The sequence below is a fragment of the Trematomus bernacchii genome, unplaced genomic scaffold (genome assembly GCF_902827165.1).
Source record: "Trematomus bernacchii unplaced genomic scaffold, fTreBer1.1, whole genome shotgun sequence".
Classification (NCBI taxonomy): domain Eukaryota; kingdom Metazoa; phylum Chordata; class Actinopteri; order Perciformes; family Nototheniidae; genus Trematomus; species Trematomus bernacchii.
Window position 1 is genome coordinate 8,376,828 of NW_022987821.1, and position 20,888 is coordinate 8,397,715.

General features: G+C 41.2%; 1 protein-coding gene across 1 annotated transcript; it reads left to right on the forward strand.

The window, feature by feature from the left end:
* Window positions 1-2,162: 2,162 nt before the first annotated feature.
* On the forward strand, window positions 2,163-20,888 carry si:ch211-113j14.1 (cytochrome P450 27C1). The gene is made up of 9 exons (XM_034151564.1): window positions 2,163-2,453; window positions 7,128-7,318; window positions 9,545-9,744; window positions 15,669-15,866; window positions 16,611-16,774; window positions 18,896-19,062; window positions 19,242-19,323; window positions 19,403-19,630; window positions 20,245-20,888. Exons 1-9 carry the CDS (start codon window positions 2,208-2,210, stop codon window positions 20,359-20,361), a joined length of 1,593 nt encoding a protein of 530 aa, XP_034007455.1. The 5' UTR covers window positions 2,163-2,207; the 3' UTR covers window positions 20,362-20,888.

The window sequence follows — 20,888 nt, forward strand, 5'->3', positions numbered from 1 at the left end:
AAACATGTTCTATAACAGACGGAAGTGTATTTTAGTTTTTTAAACTCTCAATTTTACTTTACGACTTTATCTGACTGCACGGTATTGTACTCAACTTGATACAGAAACGTATCACATCTTCCAACTCTGTTCACTAAGCGGGAAGACATTTTATTTGATGGAAACAGTTCGTTTAGCTTCGGCTAATGTTGTGTGCTAATCATACGGTGGCGGAGAGGGCTCAACGCGCTGAAAACACATACGGCTAATAACACTAAAGTAACCGGGAGACTCGAGGGACTAACTGAGAGCTTCAAACATTGGTTCTGGTTATTTTCTTGCTGTTAAAAAAGAAACAGTAACATATACAATATTAGTAAACTAGATAAAGTCATTATCACATAACACCCAGTCCATGGTAACATTTAGCGAGGAGCTTTGGCGCCCTCTTCTGGCCACAGTCGGTAACTACAACTCCATTATCAAGTTAGAGGAGTTGCACAAGACTTCCTGTTAACCCTGACCTTCCAAAATAAAACGTAGTTTTAATTTGCACGTTTTATCGACAGTATAACTTTACAGTTGTGTCAGAGTTCATGCTAGTGGAGTCAACATGATGAGAAACACAATAAACCCTATTCTAGCAACAACAAAGGGACCCGGATGTAACCAATGCATCCTTATCAGGGTAAGACCCGGATGTAACCAATGCTATCAGGTTAAGCTAAAATGAAATTAAAGCAAGCGAACCTCTGCTTTATTTATTACAGTTGTTCAAATATATATCCAACGACAGATCTAGTTTATAATAAGCTAGCTAAAGTGAAATACAATCAGTAATAAAAGTAATAGTACATCAAGTTGACTCGTTCTGTTCCATTATAAAGAGTTTTATTTTGAAGGATGTTACAGGAAGTGGTATGTAATATGCACATCTTCTTGCGTTTTATCGTCCAATTTACATTGAAATATGACTCATAATACGGCGAAATAAAGACAGGATACATGTTAAAACGTGTATTAACTACCTAGCTCTCAGTTACTCCCTCGAGTCTCCCGATTACCTTAGCTCTATGTGTTAGCCGTATGTGTTTTCAGCGCGTCTCGGCCACCGTATGATTAGCACACAACATTAGCAGAAGCTAAACGAACTGTTTCCTTCAAATGCAATGTCTTCCCGCTTAGTGAGTAGAGTTAGAAGATGTGATACGTTGCTGTATAAAGTTGACTACAATACCCTGCAGTCAGATAAAGCCGTAAAGTAAAATTGAACGTTTTAAAAACTAAAATACACTTCTGTCTGTTACATACAATGTTTTATTTTGTAGGATGTTACAGGAAGTGGTATGTAATATGCAATTCCTCTAGCTTGACAGAAATGAAGCTGCAGTAACTCACTGTGACCACAAGAGGGCGTTAATACACACTTTCTGAACATAGTGCCATTAATATACATTTTCACTGAGGCCTTTTACCGACCAGTTTACATTGAAATATGACTCATATTACGGTGAAATAAAGACAGGATACATGTTAAAAAATGTATTAACTCCACTAGCTCGAAGGCAGACACACTATTTTAGTAATACCTAGTAGTTTAATGTATAACTGTTACTTCAAGTCTGTGTTATCAAGTTACTTAAAACACTGCATTACCTGTAAATGTATATAAAGTATACATTAAAAGGAATATAAAAAATTGTACATGTGTATGAATGAATTACAGAGTAGTTCCTATTCCTATTGCAGGATGTTCTGTGTTTATTTATATATATATATATATTTGTGTCAACATATTACCGAAAATCGCTTGAATTTGACTTTTATTCAATTAAATAATTGTAATCTTGTGGTTTATAATGCTCTTATGTGTGCATTTTATGTTTTTATTAGATACTTGTTGACATGATTCAAATGCTAAATGCAGGATGTTATATTTCAATATTTGTATGATATTATATACTTGGTAATATGATATCTGAAAGTGAAATACATTTTAAAAAGACAGTTCTCATTTGCATAATTATTTGCATTCAAATCAGATTATCTTTTTACACAGTAACCTACTACAGTAACTAATTGATTTCCCGCAGGGGGATACACACACACACACACACACACACACACACACACACACACACACACACACACACACACACACACACACACACACACACACACACACACACACACTCACACTCTCACAGTCACTCACAGATTCTTCCACCATGGGTTCTTCGACAACCCGGGCTCTCCGGCTCCAGGCTCTCTGTCCCCGGACACTTCCTGCTGCTCGGCCCGGTGTGGAGCTCCGTTCCCGGGGCTCTTCAGGCCTGAACCAGACCCTGAACCTCCAGGCCGACATCGAGGCTGGGAAAACGAAGAGCATCGATGATCTGCCCGGCCCCAGTTTAGCCACCACTCTGTATTGGTTATTCATCAAAGGATACGCGGACAAGAGCCACTTGCTGCAGGTACAGAGCGGACCACTGCACGATACATGTTCTTTTTAACAGTTTAGCTGTTATGTACAATGCTGAAAAGCAAAAACTAATATGTGTTCATGTTTTAGTAACAACTGTTTGCTTTCAGAGCAAATGCATTCAGCTAAAACTCCTTACATTTTTTTTTTCTTTTTTTTTGTGAGAGATAAAAAGTCAGGTTTTGAGTTTTTTGTGGACTTTCTATTGTTATTATAAAGTTACTATAAATGTAAAATCAGAAATACAAACATTCCTGTGAGGAAAATGGATTTGGTCGCAAATAAAGTAAAATAACAACAAAATAAATTAACATTTTATTTTTTAGTAAAGTAAAAACAACAAGAAATATGTGCCATCGTGTACCACAATTCAAAACAACAATAAATATGTAAAAATATGTACATTACAATATAAACAGTATAGTATAAATGCTTTAATTTGAATAGAGTTATAAACTGCTTTGCTATTACACAGTTTCATAATTTGCCACACTGTAAATGAACACATTGCATGCTTTTATTTTGACGCTCTGTTTGTTTTGTTTGTAGCCTTTATTTAACCAGGTTAAAAAATCCCATTGAGATCAACGATCTCTTTTTCAAGGGAGACCTGCGGTACATTGAGTTACACATAAAAACAAACAGAAAACAAAAGGACATCACAACATAATTACAGGGGTATACATTAGCAACCTATTTACATTGACAGGTATCCAATAACATGTCATCCAGCCGTGCTTTAAAACGATGCAAGGGAATCAAAATGCTCAGTTTCAATATTTTTTGCATGGTGTTCCAAGCCAGAGGAGCAGCGCACATAAAAGCTTTAGTACCTAGAACAGTCCTAGCACTTTGCACATGTAATAAAAACACATCCTGTGATCTCAGGCAATAGCTACTTGGCACTCTCCGTGAGATCAGAGAGCAGATATAAGAAGGGAGTTTACCCAGCATGGCTTTGTAGATGAACATGTACCAATGACTGAGCCTCCGACCAGTAAGTGAAGGCAGACCTGCCTTGGCATACAGGGTACAGTGATGAGTAAGTACTTTACAGTTAGTAACAAATCTCAGAGCACTGTGATAGGCGGCATCTAACCTTTCCAGGCAATGGGCAGGTGCATTCATATAGATCAAATCACCATAGTCCAGCACAGGTCAAAAGGTCACAGTGACTTTTCCTGGCTTCAAAAGAGAAACAGGACTTGTTTCTGAAAAAGAAACCTAATCTAACCCTCAGCTTTTTAAGCAGATTAATGACATGAAGTTTAAAAGTAAGACAATCATCAAGCCAGATACCAAGGTATTTATAACAGCTAACCACTTGGAGTACTTGTCCTTGCATAGTCACAATATCCAAAGCAGTCTCTGGAGTCTTTTTGTTTTTAGCTTTAGAAAAGAGCATTACCTTGGTTTTCTCAACATTTAAAAGAAGCTTTAGTTCAGAGAGCTGAGTCTGAATAATGTTAAAAACAGCCTGTAATTTAACAACCGCCTCCTTAATGGAGGGACCTGCACAATACATCACGGTGTCATCCGCATAAAAATGCAAAGTAGCTTCATCCACATTTTCACCTAAACTATTGATGTAGATGGAGAATAAAAGTGGACCTAAAACAGAACCTTGAGGAACACCATTAGCAATGTTCAACCACTCAGAAGACAGCCCATCAAAATGAACACATTGGGACCTTTCAGAGAGGTAGTTCACAAACCACCCCACTGCATGGCTGGATAAGCCAATACTGAGTAGCCTCTGCTTTAAGATGCGATGATCGACGGTATCAAACGCTTTGGAAAGGTCAATAAATAGAGCTGCACAACTCTGCTTTTTATCTAAAATACTTGTAATGTCATTCACCACTTTCATTGTGGCAGTGATGGTGCTATGTTGCTTTCTGAAGCCTGACTGATGTTTAGACAGGATGTCATTTGTACATAAAAACTCCTTTACCTGTTCACTCACTAGGCGTTCAAGAACCTTAGCCAGAACTGACAATTAAGAGATTGGCCTATAGTTATTTAAAACAGTTGCCTCCCCTCCTTTCAGCAAAGGCAGGACATAAGCTGACTTCCATACTTTAGGAATTGTGTTTGTGCTGAGGGAGAGGTTAAAAAGAGAAGTGAGAGGTGGAGCAATAAAATCTGCAGCTATCTTTAAAAAGAAAGGTTCTACGTTGTCCGGGCCGGCCGGTTTCTTAGGATCTAACTTAGATAAAGCTTCATGAACAACATCAACAGTAAAAGGAGTAAAACTGAAAGTGTTTTCCAGACCACATTGTTCAGAGTCACAGACTGTGGTGTTCACAGAAGCAGAGTTAGTCACAGAATCAAACAGAGAACCGCAAGACACAAAATGCTCATTAAAACAATTTAGCATAGTAGCCCTGTCCGATATAGAGCCAGATGTTGTGGTAAGGCACGGAGGTAGCTCATTTCGGATCTCACCGGTGGATAGCGATTTTATGGCTTTCCAAAATGTCCTAGGATTATTTAGGTTTTCTGTGGTAACTGACAAATAGTACTTCGACTTAGCACTTTTGACATGTGAAGTGAAGCTATTTCTTAGCTGCCTAAAACGCAGCCATTCTACCTCTGAGCCTGATTTCCTAGCCTTTGCCCAGGCCTTGTTTCTCTCATGCAGGAGACTGGACAGTTCAGCAGGAAACCAAGGATTGTCTCGTCCCTTTACTCTAAAAGTACGTAGGGGTGCATGTCTATCTATAATTTCCATAAAACCAAGATAAAAATAAGACCATGCAGTTTCAACATCAGCACACAGATCGATTTTTCCCCAATCAAACCCAAACAGATCATGAACAAAACCCTGCTCCACAAAATGTTTTATGTGTCTCTTAATAATAATACGAGGTTTAACCTTTTGGACCTTAGTGTCCCTGATTGTGGCTACAGCACAGTGGTCACTCACATCATTTGCAAATACTCCCACAGATGGGTATTTATAGGGAACATTAGTTAGAATGAGATCAATTAGGGAGGATTTATTAGGGGACTTAACGTTAGGGCGAGTAGGACTGTCAACAATCTGAGTAACATTCAGAGAGATACAAAGGTTTTTAAAATCCTCTGACACTGCAGTTAACCAGTCCCAGTTAAAATCTCCAAGTAGCACTATTTCCTTGTAGTCTAGTTGCGATAAAAGTTTTGCTAGTGAAGACAAGGAGTCCTTGACAGCTGAGGGGGGTCTGTAACACCCCACCACCATGACTTGTTGCCCCTTTGCCACTTCTATATTTAAGGCTAAAAATTCGAATTGCTTACTGACAGATTTGGAAATCAATGTGGTTACACTGAACTTATTCTTAACATAAATGGCAACTCCACCACCTTTATTAGGCCGGTCGGTACGATACACATTATAACCATTTAAGGATATGTCAGAGGCCAAAATAGTTTTATTTAGCCATGTTTCTGATAACACAATGACGTCAGCGTCAGTCGAGCTCGCCCAAATGCGGACAAAATCTAGTTTACCTAACAGATTGCGCACATTCAAGTGGATGAAACCCAACCCAGACCTAGCTTTAAAATCAGCAGGAGTAGCGATCTGACTACTACTACTGGGCGGACCAGGGTTAGGTTGAACATTTCCTGACAGTAATAACAACAAAAAAAACAGGCATCTTTTCCTCTTAATCGACACACACACATTGTCATCTACTTTAGAGTCACCGGAAAAGTCTGTGAGAGTTTGATTAGAGCTTAAGAAGCAGTCCTGAAGTACCATCATCGCAGGCAAACAAAAAAGACAAACATATTTTGTCGAGCAGATTGTCTGCGACAAGGTAACCGGTAACTGTTTGTGTAACACATCCGACCCTTTGCAGGGGATGCCTACTGCGGGTGGCAGAACAGACCTGAATCCAGTAGGCTTCTCAGGATGACTAGAGATATTCTCATAGTCCAGAACAGTTAACAGGCACAGCAGAATCACGATATGGGCCATTTTCCCAGACCAGCACACAATATCCGCGATGTTCCTGGGGCAAAAATCCTCCTCCTCAACAGCAGCAAAGGACAGGCGAAAGCAGCAGCGAGGAAGCGCTCCGGTCTCTCCGTGGTATCCCCGGGGTAAAAGGTCTCCTCAGCAAAGCAGCACACGACACTGGAGCACACGACAGGTGGGAGCAGGCCTCCGCAACAGCAGAACCAGGACAGGTGGAAAGCAGGCCCCAGCCGCGGCAAATCCTCCTCCGCACAGCAGCACACGCCCGGTGGAAGCAGGCCCCAGCCCGAAGCGTGGAGCCACTCCGTCTCACCGCGATGTCTCCGGGATAAAATCCTCCTAAGTACAGCCGTACTCTACAGGTGGGAGCAGGCCTCCGCAGATCGTAGATGACCTGATTGTGGTTTCAGTAGTGTGTAGGATGTGAGAGTAATTCACAGATATTGCCCTAATTCTGCCGCTTATTCATGCGACGAACATCGTTGAGAAAGTCTAAAGACAACATCGTGGCAAATACTACTGTATAGAAAAAGCACCTAAATCACATCAAAACGTTTTAAAGTAACGAGCATATGGATGCACGGACAAGCGCTGAAAACTTGCATCCGAATCTTCCGGGTGCGCGTAACCGGAAGTCCCGAACCAGGTGTGTGTGGCTTCAATGATCAATGATTAACCGTTTGCATCCTCTGTTTGCAGGATGTGCAGAAGAACCTCTTCGGGCCCATCTGGCGGTCCCGGTTTGGTCCGTTCGACATCGTGAACGTGGCGTCGCCGGAGCTGATCGAAGAGGTGATCCGGCAGGAGGGAAAGTACCCGCTCAGGTGTGATCTGCCGCACTGGAAGGAGTACCGGGACCTCAGGGGCCAGGCCTACGGGCTGCATGTCGAGTGAGTACATATTTTATTATATATATATTAACATAGAGAAGTTAGAATACAAATCTGCACTTTGTACTAAAATTACTTTAGTGAATATGCCTTGATGAAGTGATAACGGAGTTCCTCAGGGCTCCATCACCGGGCCCCTGGAGTTTAAGGTCTCGTTCACACCAGCTTTGTTTAGTCCGGTTGAATCGAACCCTGGAGCGTTTCACCGCTTGGTGCGGTTCCTTTGGGTCGGTGTGAACACAGTCTGAGACCAAAACACAGGAAGCGTAGTATTTACGCATCAAAAGAACGCGGATGTCTTCAAAATCTGTAGCGAAAGAGTGAAGTAGAATGAAGTGTTGAACACTGTCGTGTAAAGTAAAAACGCTCAACTATACATAAATAGTTGATCAAACCTGTCGTCGGTCAAACCTCCTCCTGACTGCAGGACGTCTCTCATTATGTGGTATAATGTTTTTTATCGCATGTTATCTGATTATATAATCATATGAGCCGTCTGCTAGAGTCCATTGATATGCTCTCCAGATTAACAGCAGCATGAAAATAACCTGCCGATGCTCCATGGCGGAGGCTATGGTAGAAATTGCCTGGATTTGCGTTTTTCCCCCTTAATGTCTGACCAATTGTTGAACAGCATCTCGTGCACATGACTTGTGTTTAAAGTTTTAGTCCGTTTGAGTTCTGCCCGTGTGAACGCAAACCGAACCTTCTGAAAAATGAACCGATGTAATAAACTGTCGTCTGGTGCGCACCAGAGAAGCGGACTATTAGGAGTGAATGTGTTTATCAAATGTGATATAGAGAATCAAACCATTCAGCTGTCTTTGTTGTATTTTATTTCTTGCAAGAAGGTTCAGTCAGTCACACAGAGAGCATACAGTCTGCAGAGAGAAAGACCAAGAGTAGAGTTTGGGTTATTTAAACACAGAGAGAGGAGAAAGGGAGAAGTGAAGCTTGGTGATCAATAAAAGGAGCATGCTGGAAGTTTAGGGAGTTAGGGAGTATCAGGAAGTTCTCAGTTCAACAGAAGGTCATACTGTTGGTACACGTAGGGGGGTCAAACTCAAATACACAGTGGGCCAAAATTTAAAAATGGGTACTAGTCGAGGGCCGGACTGGTTCAATGTTTATTGCAAAACTTATTGAAATGAACTTATTGCACATATTAAACCTGGAACTAACAAAGCTTAAATTGTTGCCTATAAAAACAACATTACACATTAAATAATCATTTCTTATGGCTCTATCTGCAGCTTTCCCCCCAAGTCATTTCTTATGATTACATTTCTCCACAGGCCAACAACAGCTTCAAAAAAACTATTTCCCTCAAAGAAAAAACCAAACATGCCCTGTTGTCGTGAGAGAGAAAGTGCAGAAGGAAACATCCATGTGAACTCGGTGTGCTGCTCTGTGATGCTAGCTCAGATACTTGGCATCTCATCTTGGGTGCAAGGTCATCAATGTTTGGGGTCAGGCTCTGAGCTGAGGAGACCCTCAGGATGGAGTGAAGGTGTGCGTGCAATATACCGGCGGGCCAGATCTAATAGTAATTAAACATTATCCTGCGGGCCGAAATTAAATCCACCACGGGCCTGATTTGGCCCCCGGGCCTTGAGTTTGACACATGTGACGTAGAGAGTAACTAACAACACTGCAACACATCTTCTTAATAAGGAATGTTCCCAGGCTTAGCTAAGAAGTGTGAGAAGTAGTAAATATAGATAAACATTAGCAAATAAGAATCACACAATGATATTATTAAAGTTCCCTTATTATACTGTTTTTCATCCACATATCCCAGGTCTCAGATATATCCAGAGCCTGTCTCTGATTGGCTGAAACACCAAACAGATCATTGCAGCATTACCCATAATCCCCTCTGTTTCAGCCCTGTTTCCAAAGTGCTGATTCTCTGTCTGTTACTTTAGATGAAAATAAGGAGCCCCTCCCCACGCCCCTCTGAGAGAGATTTGGTTACAAAGAACACAATGGTGCTCTAGGAGGACATTCAGGTGATAAGGTGTGGGGGGGGGGGGGGGGGTTACCTTGGTTGTGATTTACACAGAGGGGACACATGCTGATTTAGAAGAGACATGTGTCCCCTGTGTGTAAAGAGAGAGTCTCTTTACACACAGGGGACACATGCTGATGTAGAAGAGACTTGAACAAGTGCATTTTGCATAATACTGTAGGTGACCTTTAAAAGAAACCTCTTTTCCTCTCTAGAACCGGACCAGAGTGGTACAGAATCCGCGGGGCTCTGAACCCGAAGATGCTGAAGCTGCACGAGGTGTCGGCGTACGCTCCCATCATCCACCAGGTGGTTGGAGATCTGCTGCGACGCGTAGAGATCCTGCGGAGAAAGAGCGAGGACGGAAACACGGTCTCAGATCTGACCAGCGAGCTCTACAAGTTCGGCTTTGAAGGTGGGAAATACTGAGGGGACTCAAATCAGACATGCCTCACACACTCATACCCAGAGGTGGGAAGTAGTGGAGTACAAATACTTCGTTACTGTACTTAAGTACATTTTTCTGCTATCAGTACTTTACTCCACTATTGTTAGAAAAATATCACTCGTCCGCTTGGTCTTCAATATCAGGATACATGTATTTATTATCCTTGCAAGAATGGAAGTAGTCATCACACACAGAGCTGCGTGGGACAAATAGTTCCCAGAGTAGAGTCCTTGATATGCTGATATACAAGAGAGGGAGTTACAGTCAACAAGATGGAGGAATACCGGTTCAAAGCAGTATTCTGACATTAGTTCAGATTAGCTAAGGCCTGCATAAGCAATAAGCATGACAGCCATCATGCCAATCTTAGGAACATAGCTATCATGACTTCAACACAGTGTCTCATGAGCGTCATCCATGTAGTCAGACATCCGGCTACGTACACAGCTACGTAGGGCCTCTGTTAGCATGACGACTTTTTACTTTGACTTCTTACATGTTGAACACAAATACCTATACTTTCTACTTCTTACATGTTGAACACAAATACCTATACTTTCTACTTCTTACATTTTGAACCCAAATACCTGTACTTTCTACTTCTTACATGTTGAACACAAATACCTGTACTTTCTACTTCTTACATGTTGAACACAAATACCTGTACTTTCTACTTCTTACGTTTTGAACACTAATACCTGTACTTTCTACTTCTTACGTTTTGAACACTAATACCTGTACTTTCTACTTCTTACATTTTGAACACAAATACCTGTACTTCTACTTCTTACATGTTGAACACAAATACCTGTACTTTCTACTTCTTACATGTTGAACCCAAATACCTGTACTTTCTACTTCTTACATGTTGAACCCAAATACCTGTACTTTCTACTTCTTACATGTTGAACCCAAATACCTGTACTTTCTACTTCTTACATGTTGAACCCAAATACCTGTACTTTCTACTTCTTACATGTTGAACACAAATACCTGTACTTTCTACTTCTTACATGTTGAACCCAAATACCTGTACTTTCTACTTCTTACATGTTGAACACAAATACCTGTACTTTCTACTTCTTACATTTTGAACACAAATACCTGTACTTTCTACTTCTTACATGTTGAACACAAATACCTGTACTTTCTACTTCTCACATGTTGAACACAAATACCTGTACTTTCTACTTCTTACATGTTGAACCCAAATACCTGTACTTTCTACTTCTTACATGTTGAACACAAATACCTGTACTTTCTACTTCTTACATTTTGAACACAAATACCTGTACTTTCTACTTCTTACATGTTGAACACAAATACCTGTACTTTCTACTTCTTACATGTTGAACACAAATACCTGTACTTTCTACTTCTTACATTTTGAACACAAATACCTGTACTTTCTACTTCTTACATGTTGAACACAAATACCTGTACTTTCTACTTCTTACATGTTGAACACAAATACCTGTACTTTCTACTTCTCACATGTTGAACACAAATACCTGTACTTTCTACTTCTTACATGTTGAACCCAAATACCTGTACTTTCTACTTCTTACATGTTGAACACAAATACCTGTACTTTCTACTTCTTACATGTTGAACCCTAATACCTGTACTTTCTACTTCTTACATGTTGAACACAAATACCTGTACTTTCTACTTCTTACATGTTGAACCCAAATACCTGTACTTTCTACTTCTCACATGTTGAACACAAATACCTGTACTTTCTACTTGTCACATTTTCCAAACAGGCTGGTTCCTTTAGTTTGAATGTGTGTTTGGTGGCGTGATCATTATTATTTAGATTTAATATTAAAATGATTTCAACAGACTACTTTGACTAAAACTAAGCAAGTGTACAATAGGAAGTGACACTTCTTCCAGAGAAGCAGGATCTGCCCCAGGAAACCGCAATCCTTCCTGATCGTAGATCAACAATGACATGTTTGTCTTTCACCACAGGAGAATTTAATGTGGGGGTAATTCCTCCAAACTAACCAACGCGGACTCAAAGACTGGCTAATAAGGCAACACGGTGACGTATAGATACATGAAATGATGTGCAGAAAATGTTTTCTCACTCATTTCCTAATCACACTGTGCTCACACCCAAATGTCACACTAAGATGTATGCAAACTATTTGACAGGAAGTTATGTGGCCATCATCACCACAGTTTCTCCTCTTATGAATGAAGTGTTCCCCTTGAAAATCACCGTTGATGCTTGTGGGGGAAACTTCTGTGTAGCAATGCATGGAGTCACCGACTCAGGAAGGAGACACGGTGAGAGTTGGAGCTTTGATGTCAAACACTGATGGGTTTATTCAGAGTATTCGGCCGGAGGATTCACATCACAAGTCAAAGAGTCAGAGGTTCTGACCACACGGTAGAGTTGCCACGTCAATTCTGAAGAGCCTCTCTCTATGCTAGACCTTTTAACTGGTTCACAGAGAGTAATCAACATCTCTGAAGGAGTAGACTAAACAGCTGGGAACACTGAACCACCTGCGTCCGACGCTCATGGCCTCAAAGATTTCACATCTTAGAGTCCACAAACACCGATAAAGAAGTGCCTCAGCGTTCTCACAACAATTACCATTCGTGCCAGACAAGTTGACCGGTTAGGGGGAACCCATGGTTCGGAAACCACGGCAGCGACCCACGGGTCTGGAAGCTCGGCGTCGTACATCATCACGGTGTCATCAACGGTGGTGTACCCCACTAGTCTCTGTGGGGCCTGGAGGGCGGCTTTGGTAATCTTTCGCAGGACTAGTTTAACTACAGTGACTAGGCACATTATCAGGATTAGCACACCTATGATAAACACTGAAATGGTAACAATGAATTTTACAATCCCCCCTCCCCATGACCCAAATGTTCCAGTTAAATCCCCAAATGCAAACCCATGAGTTTCGTGCAATTCTTTTTTCCCCTAGCAGTATTATGAGCCATATCCATGACCTCAGGTGTGGCATCAGAGATGAAAGAACAACACTCAGACCCAATCACCTTGCATGTACCCCCCTGTGCTGCTAGTAGAAGATCCAGTGCCATGCGATTCTGTAATGCCACTGTTCTAACTTCCTGCAGTTCTTTGTGTTCAGCTAACATGGCTGTGTTGGACACATTGAGGTGCTTCTCCACGACCTTGGAGAGAGCTATAATTTCCTGCTGGGAAACATAAATACCGTACCAGGGCAGAAATGCGCTAGCCAGCTGCTGACCTGTTGTGATGGTTCTACGAGTTCTGTGTAGGGCAGGGAATATTGCTGCAATCTCCTCAGTCTCTACTTTACGGATCAAAGGGATTAGATAGGCTAGATAACAGGTGCCATCAAAAGTATCATAAGGCACGCAACCGTAGGCTCTGTTCCCACAAACCAAGTAAACCCTCTCTGGAAGGGGAGTTCTGGTTAACTTGATCTTTACTACGGTGTTACAGTCGCTGTGGCCCACATCGTCAGAGGGTAAAAACCCTCCTCCGCTCTGGAAGCAGATGGACACATTCTTCCACTCATGCACCACAACTGGGGGAACATAAACGGAACAGTCACGTGTAGGGGATTTACCTAAGGGTAATGGCAGTGAACAGTCATGTATTTTAACTTTCACTGAGTTCACTGTTCGGGCGCCAAACCAGGGTACAACTGCTACCAAGGCTTCAACCAACAAAGATGGTGTGTGCGGTATTCTTATCTGTATTCAAAAGCTAGTTTAACGTATTTCTTCACATATATAAGTTTTAGGACCCTCAATCGTTTGAAACCGTCTGGCAGGTAGTCTTTATTTACTGTGTCAACAATGAGCGAGATTAAGCCCTTGTACTTCAAAGGTTGCTCAAAGTCTATGGGGTAGGAAGGGGTGTAACAATCATCTGCATCCTCGCTAATTCGGGATGCTATATCACTCCAGGTGACTAAACTGTAGTCAGCTTTTGTGAAAGGAATTGGGCTGAACATGGACAATGCTGACAGGCCCTGAGAGCTTGACATGATCACTCAATAACACCCTGTGGCTTGAGATTCATCTGCTGATTGCGCTCAGTCACCACTGACCACATCCACTCAAACATGAATGCTGCATCTTCTCCACTTTGTTTCCTGATGAAAATACTTCAATTACCTTCCACTAGATCTCCTGTGACTTCAGTTATTCCCCCTTTAAACAGCTGTTCAAAGGGGAACAGGTGTTCACAGTTGTAGAACGTGCATCTGATTATTTCTCAGATTTTCTTTTGTAAAGCCTTGAAAAACACAAATAGATAAGCAGTATAGCTTGTTGGAGAGCCCTGTTACTGCTGGAGAAAATCATCATGATCAGGATGTTGTCTTAATTGTAAATGGTTAATATATAAATTCCCCAAAACAATGACTCTGCAGTAGTCACAGCTACTTATCTGATCCAGCTTGATTGTCAGTGATAGAAACAACGTTACTACTCGGTGGAGTCGCTAATGTATCCCTTTTTCTGGCGTGCCTATTGATTTGAACACGATCCGTGTATCCATCATTTCCTGGTCTTCTCTAAAGAAGAGGGACCAATGAAAACGTTGTCATGTTGCCGTTGTTCAGCATGGAAACATTCATTAGCTAACAATGACATTATTGTTCTATTAATATAAAGGGAGGTCAGGTACTCTTTAAAACAGCTGCTAGTTATGGGTACTTTTTACTGAAGTACATTTCAAAGCCCTCTTTACTTTTACTTTGGTAGAAGTACTGACTAAACTTCTTTACTCAAGTGTTTTTAAACACGAGTATCTGTACTTCTACTTGAGTAAAGGGTGTGTGTACTTTTGCCACCAAACACACACATTTCCCCAAATCTGGTGGTCTTTTTTGAAGCTGCTAAATCCTCTGTTTCTTACCCTCCTGCCTAACGCTACTTTCTGCTTGTTCATGTGATTTCCTCTTTGTTCTCGCCCTCAGGAGAACAATCCGGCTTCATTCCCAAAACACATTCCTAACCCACTCTCTCCGATCCCCTCAGGAAACACGTTTTAACATCAAGGTTTACCCTCTAATTCTGCCTCGGGCCACGTTTCAGTAGAGGAGACACTCATCCATCAGCATCTGGCACAGTCTATTTCAAGTGCATATTTGTCAGCTCTGCCTCACTAACGCTGCTGTGTGACTGAAATTAAGTCGTAGTCCATTTATGATACAACCTCGATCAAACAGACGTTTTAGCCAACTATAGAGGTACTTCTAATCTTCCATTCCTCTCAAAAATCCTTAAGAAAGCAAAAAACAATGAGTTATTTGAAGATTTTCAGTCTGGCTTTAGACCACAACATAGCACAGAGACAGCTATTGTTTAAGTCACAGCTGACCTTGTAATAGCTTCAGACAAAGTCTCTATTCTTGTCTTGCTCGATCTCAGTGCTGCATTTGATACTATCGATCAGCCTATTGCAAAGACTAGAGCACTTAGTTGGCATAAAGGGAACTGCTTTAGGCTGGTTTAGGTCTATCTGAACGCTCTCAGTTTGTGTCAACAATGAGTCTTCCTTGCAAACCAAAGTTATCCATGGAGTGCTTGTAGCGGCAAAAACTCCCCCTCTAAGAGTCCGTAGTCCATGGTGTTTAATAAATAGGAAAAACAAAGAATATACAACTCCAGAGCACACGATCAACAGAAAGTATCAGAGCAATTCACCCTCTCCTCTACGTCATGTCCCAAAACCGGCATCCAACAGGTGACCTAAATACCAACTACACCCACGTGACAATTGCTGGAAGTCATAAACAATAAGAATTAAACGTGATGCAAACAGAAATGAAGATAATAAGAGAAATAATAAGCAATGGCAAAACAAGCATTTTGGCTCCTGCAGCGCTGAAATGCATCATGTGACTTCTTCCTCCTCCTTGCAGGTATCTCCTCCATCTTGTTTGAGACCCGGATGGGATGCCTTCAGGAGGAGATCCCCCCCGACACGCTGCGCTTCATCACGGCGGCTAACGACATGCTAACGCTGTCTGAAACGGTGATTCTTTTCCCCCGATGGAGCCGCGGCGTCCTGCCCTTCTGGGGGCGCTTCGTTCAGGCCTGGGACGACCTCTATGACGTAGGTATGCAGCTCCAGAGGCTTCCTGCACATCAAAACACTTCTGGATTCACTGTGGGATGAGGGTGGGACACCATGTCTCTCTTATTGCTTGTTTGCAGACATTTTGCAGATATTTTCCAAATTTTTTAGTGATGTTTTTAGTGATTTTTTTGGTGCTTTTTTAAGTATTTTTTGGAATGTTTTGAAGATATTTTGCTGATTATTTGTGATTTTTTGTGTTTCTTTGGTGATATTTTGGTGATTTTTGTGATATTTTGGTGATTTCTTTGTGATTTTCTGTGATTTTTTGGTGCTATTTTGGTGCTTTTTTGGTGATATTTTGGTGCTTTTTTGGTGCTATTTTGGTGATTTTTTGGTGATATTTTGGTGATTTTTGTCATATTTTGGTCATTTTGGTCATTTTTTGGTGATATTTTGGTGATTTGTTGCTGATTTTGGTGTTTTCTGAAGATATGTTGGTGTTTTTTTACAATCTTTTTTACGGTAATTTGCTAATTGTTTGCAGATTTTTTGAAAAAAGTTAGCAGAATTTTTCCAGACTCTTTGCTGGTTGATCTGGCAGAAAAGAGGATAACACATTTATGTTAATTCACACATAATACTTATAAATAATATTCCAACAAACGCAGTTATCTTCAAACATAATCAAGCATATAATATTAACTTTACAAATGCTATTTAAACTCTCAGCATACAAATATATAAACTACGTAAGCTGTTATTAATTGAACGTTTTTCCGTGCAGCTCGGACCCTCATCGACAGGAGGATCTGTGAGATCGAGGCTCAGGTGAGCAGCGGAGAGCCGGCGGAGGGCTTGTATCTGACGTACCTGGTGACCTCAGACCAGCTGAGCAGGAGCGAGGTTTACACCAGTGTCACGGAGCTGCTGTTGGGGGGGGTCGACACGGTGAGCACTGCATGCTGGGAGTTTCTGCCTACAGGTTTCTGTGATATTTTGGTGATTTTTTGCAGATATTTTGGTGATTTTTTTGTAGATATTTTGCCGTTCTTTTGCCGAAAGCTATGCAGCTATGAAGGCTGCAGGCTGCAGGTATTTAAAACATCATGCCCACAGAAAACAATCCCTTTATAAGAAACAACAAGCGCTCAATTAGTCTAAAAGATAAGAACAAATGAAAGTAATTCCAAAGAATGTATTGCATACTTTCTTTGGAATTAGAGTTGTCCTAAAGACCTACAACACATTTACTTTGAACCCTGCCTGCAGGGTTCAAAGTAAATGTGTTGTAGGTTGTAGGTAGAAAGATTAAGAGCCAAGATAAATATTTAAAATACACATGCTTTATCATCATTTGCTCAGCAGTTCTAGGAATCGCAATAAAAGTCCCCAAAAGACCCAGGTTTCTCCAAAAATACAATATACTTAAGGCAATAAAGACATTAGAAATAATTAGTGACACATTGGTGCATGAAAGAAATAAGACAGAAAGTCAAATTAAAAACTGTGCAGAGGAATCCTTTAACTGTGGATATGCTGTAGTATTGAACACCCTGCTCCTCACAGTGAGAGTGGTTCAGGAAACCTGCAACAACACCGAGTTCAGGTTGTGTTTCTTCACGTTGAGCCCGTCGGCTTGCATTCCTGACGAGGCGAGGCTGTCGGAGTAGAGATCACCATGTGTACAACATCTACACACTGTGTCAACAATATGGAGAAAGTAAGGAAGGATCATGCTTCTCTGCTGAGCTGATTGCCAATCAAAAGATCTTGCTTAAGGGTTCGGATGAGTTATCATGACATTATTCATGCATGCGCTCTGAAGATGATTCAGGTAAACCCTCTCTGACAGCAGTGTGTGATGGCAAGAGTACACACATCCTTTACTCAGGTAGAAGTACACATACTCGTGTTTAAAAATACTCTGGTAAAAGTAGAAGTACTGACTAAACTTCTTTACTCAAGTCAAAGTAAAGATTGTGTTCAAAATGTAAGAAGTAGAAAGTACAGGTATTTGTGTTCAAAATGTAAGAAGTAGAAAGTACAGGTATTTGGGTTCAACATGTAAGAAGTAGAAAGTACAGGTATTTGTGTTCAACATGTAAGAAGTAGAAAGTACAGGTATTTGGGTTCAACATGTAAGAAGTAGAAAGTACAGGTATTTGTGTTCAACATGTAAGAAGTAGAAAGTACAGGTATTTGTGTTCAACATGTAAGAAGTAGAAAGTACAGGTATTTGTGTTCAACATGTAAGAAGTAGAAAGTACAGGTATTTGTGTTCAAAATGTAAGAAGTAGAAAGTACAGGTATTTGGGTTCAACATGTAAGAAGTAGAAAGTACAGGTATTTGTGTTCAACATGTAAGAAGTAGAAAGTACAGGTATTTGTGTTCAACATGTAAGAAGTAGAAAGTACAGGTATTTGTGTTCAAAATGTAAGAAGTAGAAAGTACAGGTATTTGGGTTCAACATGTAAGAAGTAGAAAGTACAGGTATTTGTGTTCAACATGTAAGAAGTAGAAAGTACAGGTATTTGTGTTCAACATGTAAGAAGTAGAAAGTACAGGTATTTGTGTTCAAAATGTAAGAAGTAGAAAGTACAGGTATTTGTGTTCAACATGTAAGAAGTAGAAAGTACAGGTATTTGTGTTCAACATGTAAGAAGTAGAAAGTACAGGTATTTGTGTTCAACATGTAAGAAGTAGAAAGTACAGGTATTTGGGTTCAACATGTAAGAAGTAGAAAGTACAGGTATTTGTGTTCAACATGTAAGAAGTAGAAAGTACAGGTATTTGTGTTCAACATGTAAGAAGTAGAAAGTACAGGTATTTGTGTTCAAAATGTAAGAAGTAGAAAGTACAGGTATTTGTGTTCAACATGTAAGAAGTAGAAAGTACAGGTATTTGTGTTCAACATGTAAGAAGTAGAAAGTACAGGTATTTGTGTTCAACATGTAAGAAGTCAAAGTAAAAAGTTGTGGAGTAAAGTACTGATACCAGAAAAATGTACAGTAACGAAGTATTTGTACTCCAATACTTCCCACCTCTGATTCCTCCCTCCTCTTCCTCAGACCTCCAACACTTTGTCGTGGACTCTGTACCACCTGGCGAGGGACGGGGGGGCTCAGGAGCGTCTCCACAGAGAGGTGGTCTCCGTGTGTCCGGACCTCCAGGAGCCAAACTCTGACGACCTGAGCCGGATGCCCTTCCTGAAGGCCGTCATCAAGGAGACGCTGCGGTGAGAAATATCTGCCTGTCAGAACATCCTCAGGGAACGTTTTGTGAGGCAATAGTACAACAAAATGAAGTGGTGATTCATGTCTTCCCTGAACCAGGTGGAGTTAGAACAAACTGTACTGAAAAACCTCAAACCTGTCATTATTATGCAAATGATATTCTTCTGCCTCTCTCCTCCAGCCTCTATCCTGTGGTTCCTGGAAACGGACGCTTCGTTTCGGAGGACGAGGTGGTCGTGGGAAACTACAGGTTCCCAAAGAAGGTGTGACGCTGCTTCAAGTGCTCCGTTAACATTAAACGATTGAAAAGAACATTCACGTGCAACTATTTCATTTTTCCAGACGCAGTTCCACCTGTGCCACTACTCGCTCTGTCACGATGAAGATCAGTTTGAAGACGCCGAGCTCTTCAAGCCGGAGCGATGGCTGCGAGGCGATTCCTCTCGAAGCAAATCGACGACCGGATCCTACAATCATCATCCGTACAGCTTCATCCCGTTCGGGGTGGGGGTGCGAGGCTGCGTCGGGAAGAGGGTGGCGGAGATGGAGATGTTCTTCGCTCTGTCCAGGGTGAGAGACACCGACAGGAAGTTAAAACATCACTCCAGTTAATAGAGAGAGAGAGGAGGGACACGTGTGATCTGCTGCTCCTATGCCAGAAAACTTCTTGGTCAAAGTTACATAACTCTTCCCACAGGATTCAACCTCATATCCTCCAACCCCCTGACCTGATAAAGCTGTGTGTTTACAAAAGGCTTTGAGCTCTAGGTCTTTGGCAGGAGAAACATTTACACAGTCTACCTGCAGCTAGTTCTATATAATCACCCCCTCCCAATGTCAGAGTGACTTTAAGGATCAAGTGCATAAAGAGAGGGGGGTTGATATTTGTTTTAATGATTACCTTTCATGCAAACAGATGTTAGCATCCATGTTGAGAGAGGAGCTGAAGAACCCAGTTTGTCACAGAGCCAAAACACAATGAGGGTCACACTTATCATCTCCGAGGGTCTGCACATTTCTAAGTTGAATTCACAAGCTACCCTGTATGGTATATGATATATTTGAGCAGAAATAGTTCATTTTGATGCTCGTACTTTTGCGCTTTTACTCAAGTTTTGTCATGAATGCAGGACTACATTAGCTTGTTGTCAGAGTGTGATGTTAACAGTTTGGTGGTCTTCCAGCTGATGCAGAAGTTCGAGGTGCAGCCTGAGCCCGGTGCACCCGTGGTGGAGCCCAAAACTCGAACCCTGCTGATCCCCGGGAAGCCCATCAACCTGCGCTTCCTGCCGCGAGCCTGAGGGATTCTGCAGAAACAATTCCAAGTGTGCAACACAAGTCCAACTACATCTCTGTCTTCGCTCTTTGAATGCAGCATCGTGCACAGGATGAAATGCACACACGTCTGCACATACTTTACTAAAATAAGTCACTGAATGATAGCATAGAATACCTATTTTTAAGACTAATTACAGGGCATTTCTCGTATTTCTGGTAATCATTTATCCATGTCAGCACACTAAGCGCTGTGACTTCAATACAGGAGTTAATTTATCAAATTACAGTCCTGATATTCTCAGGGCCTTGCATAGCATAGCATCACTGTGAGACTAATTTCACATCAAATACAATGTTGTTTAATGTTAAGAAGGTAGGAGGCAAGACATGGAATGAGAAGAGGGAAGTAAACAAGGAGGCGATGAAGGAAAGGAAGAATGAGAAAGGAGGTAGTGTCTGCACCAATCCTGGAAGATTGTTAATACTGTTGTTATCCTGTAGATATCTGCTTTAAATGCCTTTCCACAAATAAAAATGTATATATTGTCAA

Excerpts from the sequence above, each read along its gene's own strand:
- si:ch211-113j14.1 (XM_034151564.1), top strand. The coding sequence starts at position 2,208 with ATGGGTTCTTCGACAACCCGGGCTCTCCGGCTCCAGGCTCTCTGTCCC. Across the intron at positions 16,775-18,895 it reads TGTTGGGGGGGGTCGACACG|ACCTCCAACACTTTGTCGTG; the intron begins GTGAGCACTGCA and ends CCTCTTCCTCAG. Across the intron at positions 19,063-19,241 it reads GTCATCAAGGAGACGCTGCG|CCTCTATCCTGTGGTTCCTG; the intron begins GTGAGAAATATC and ends TCTCTCCTCCAG.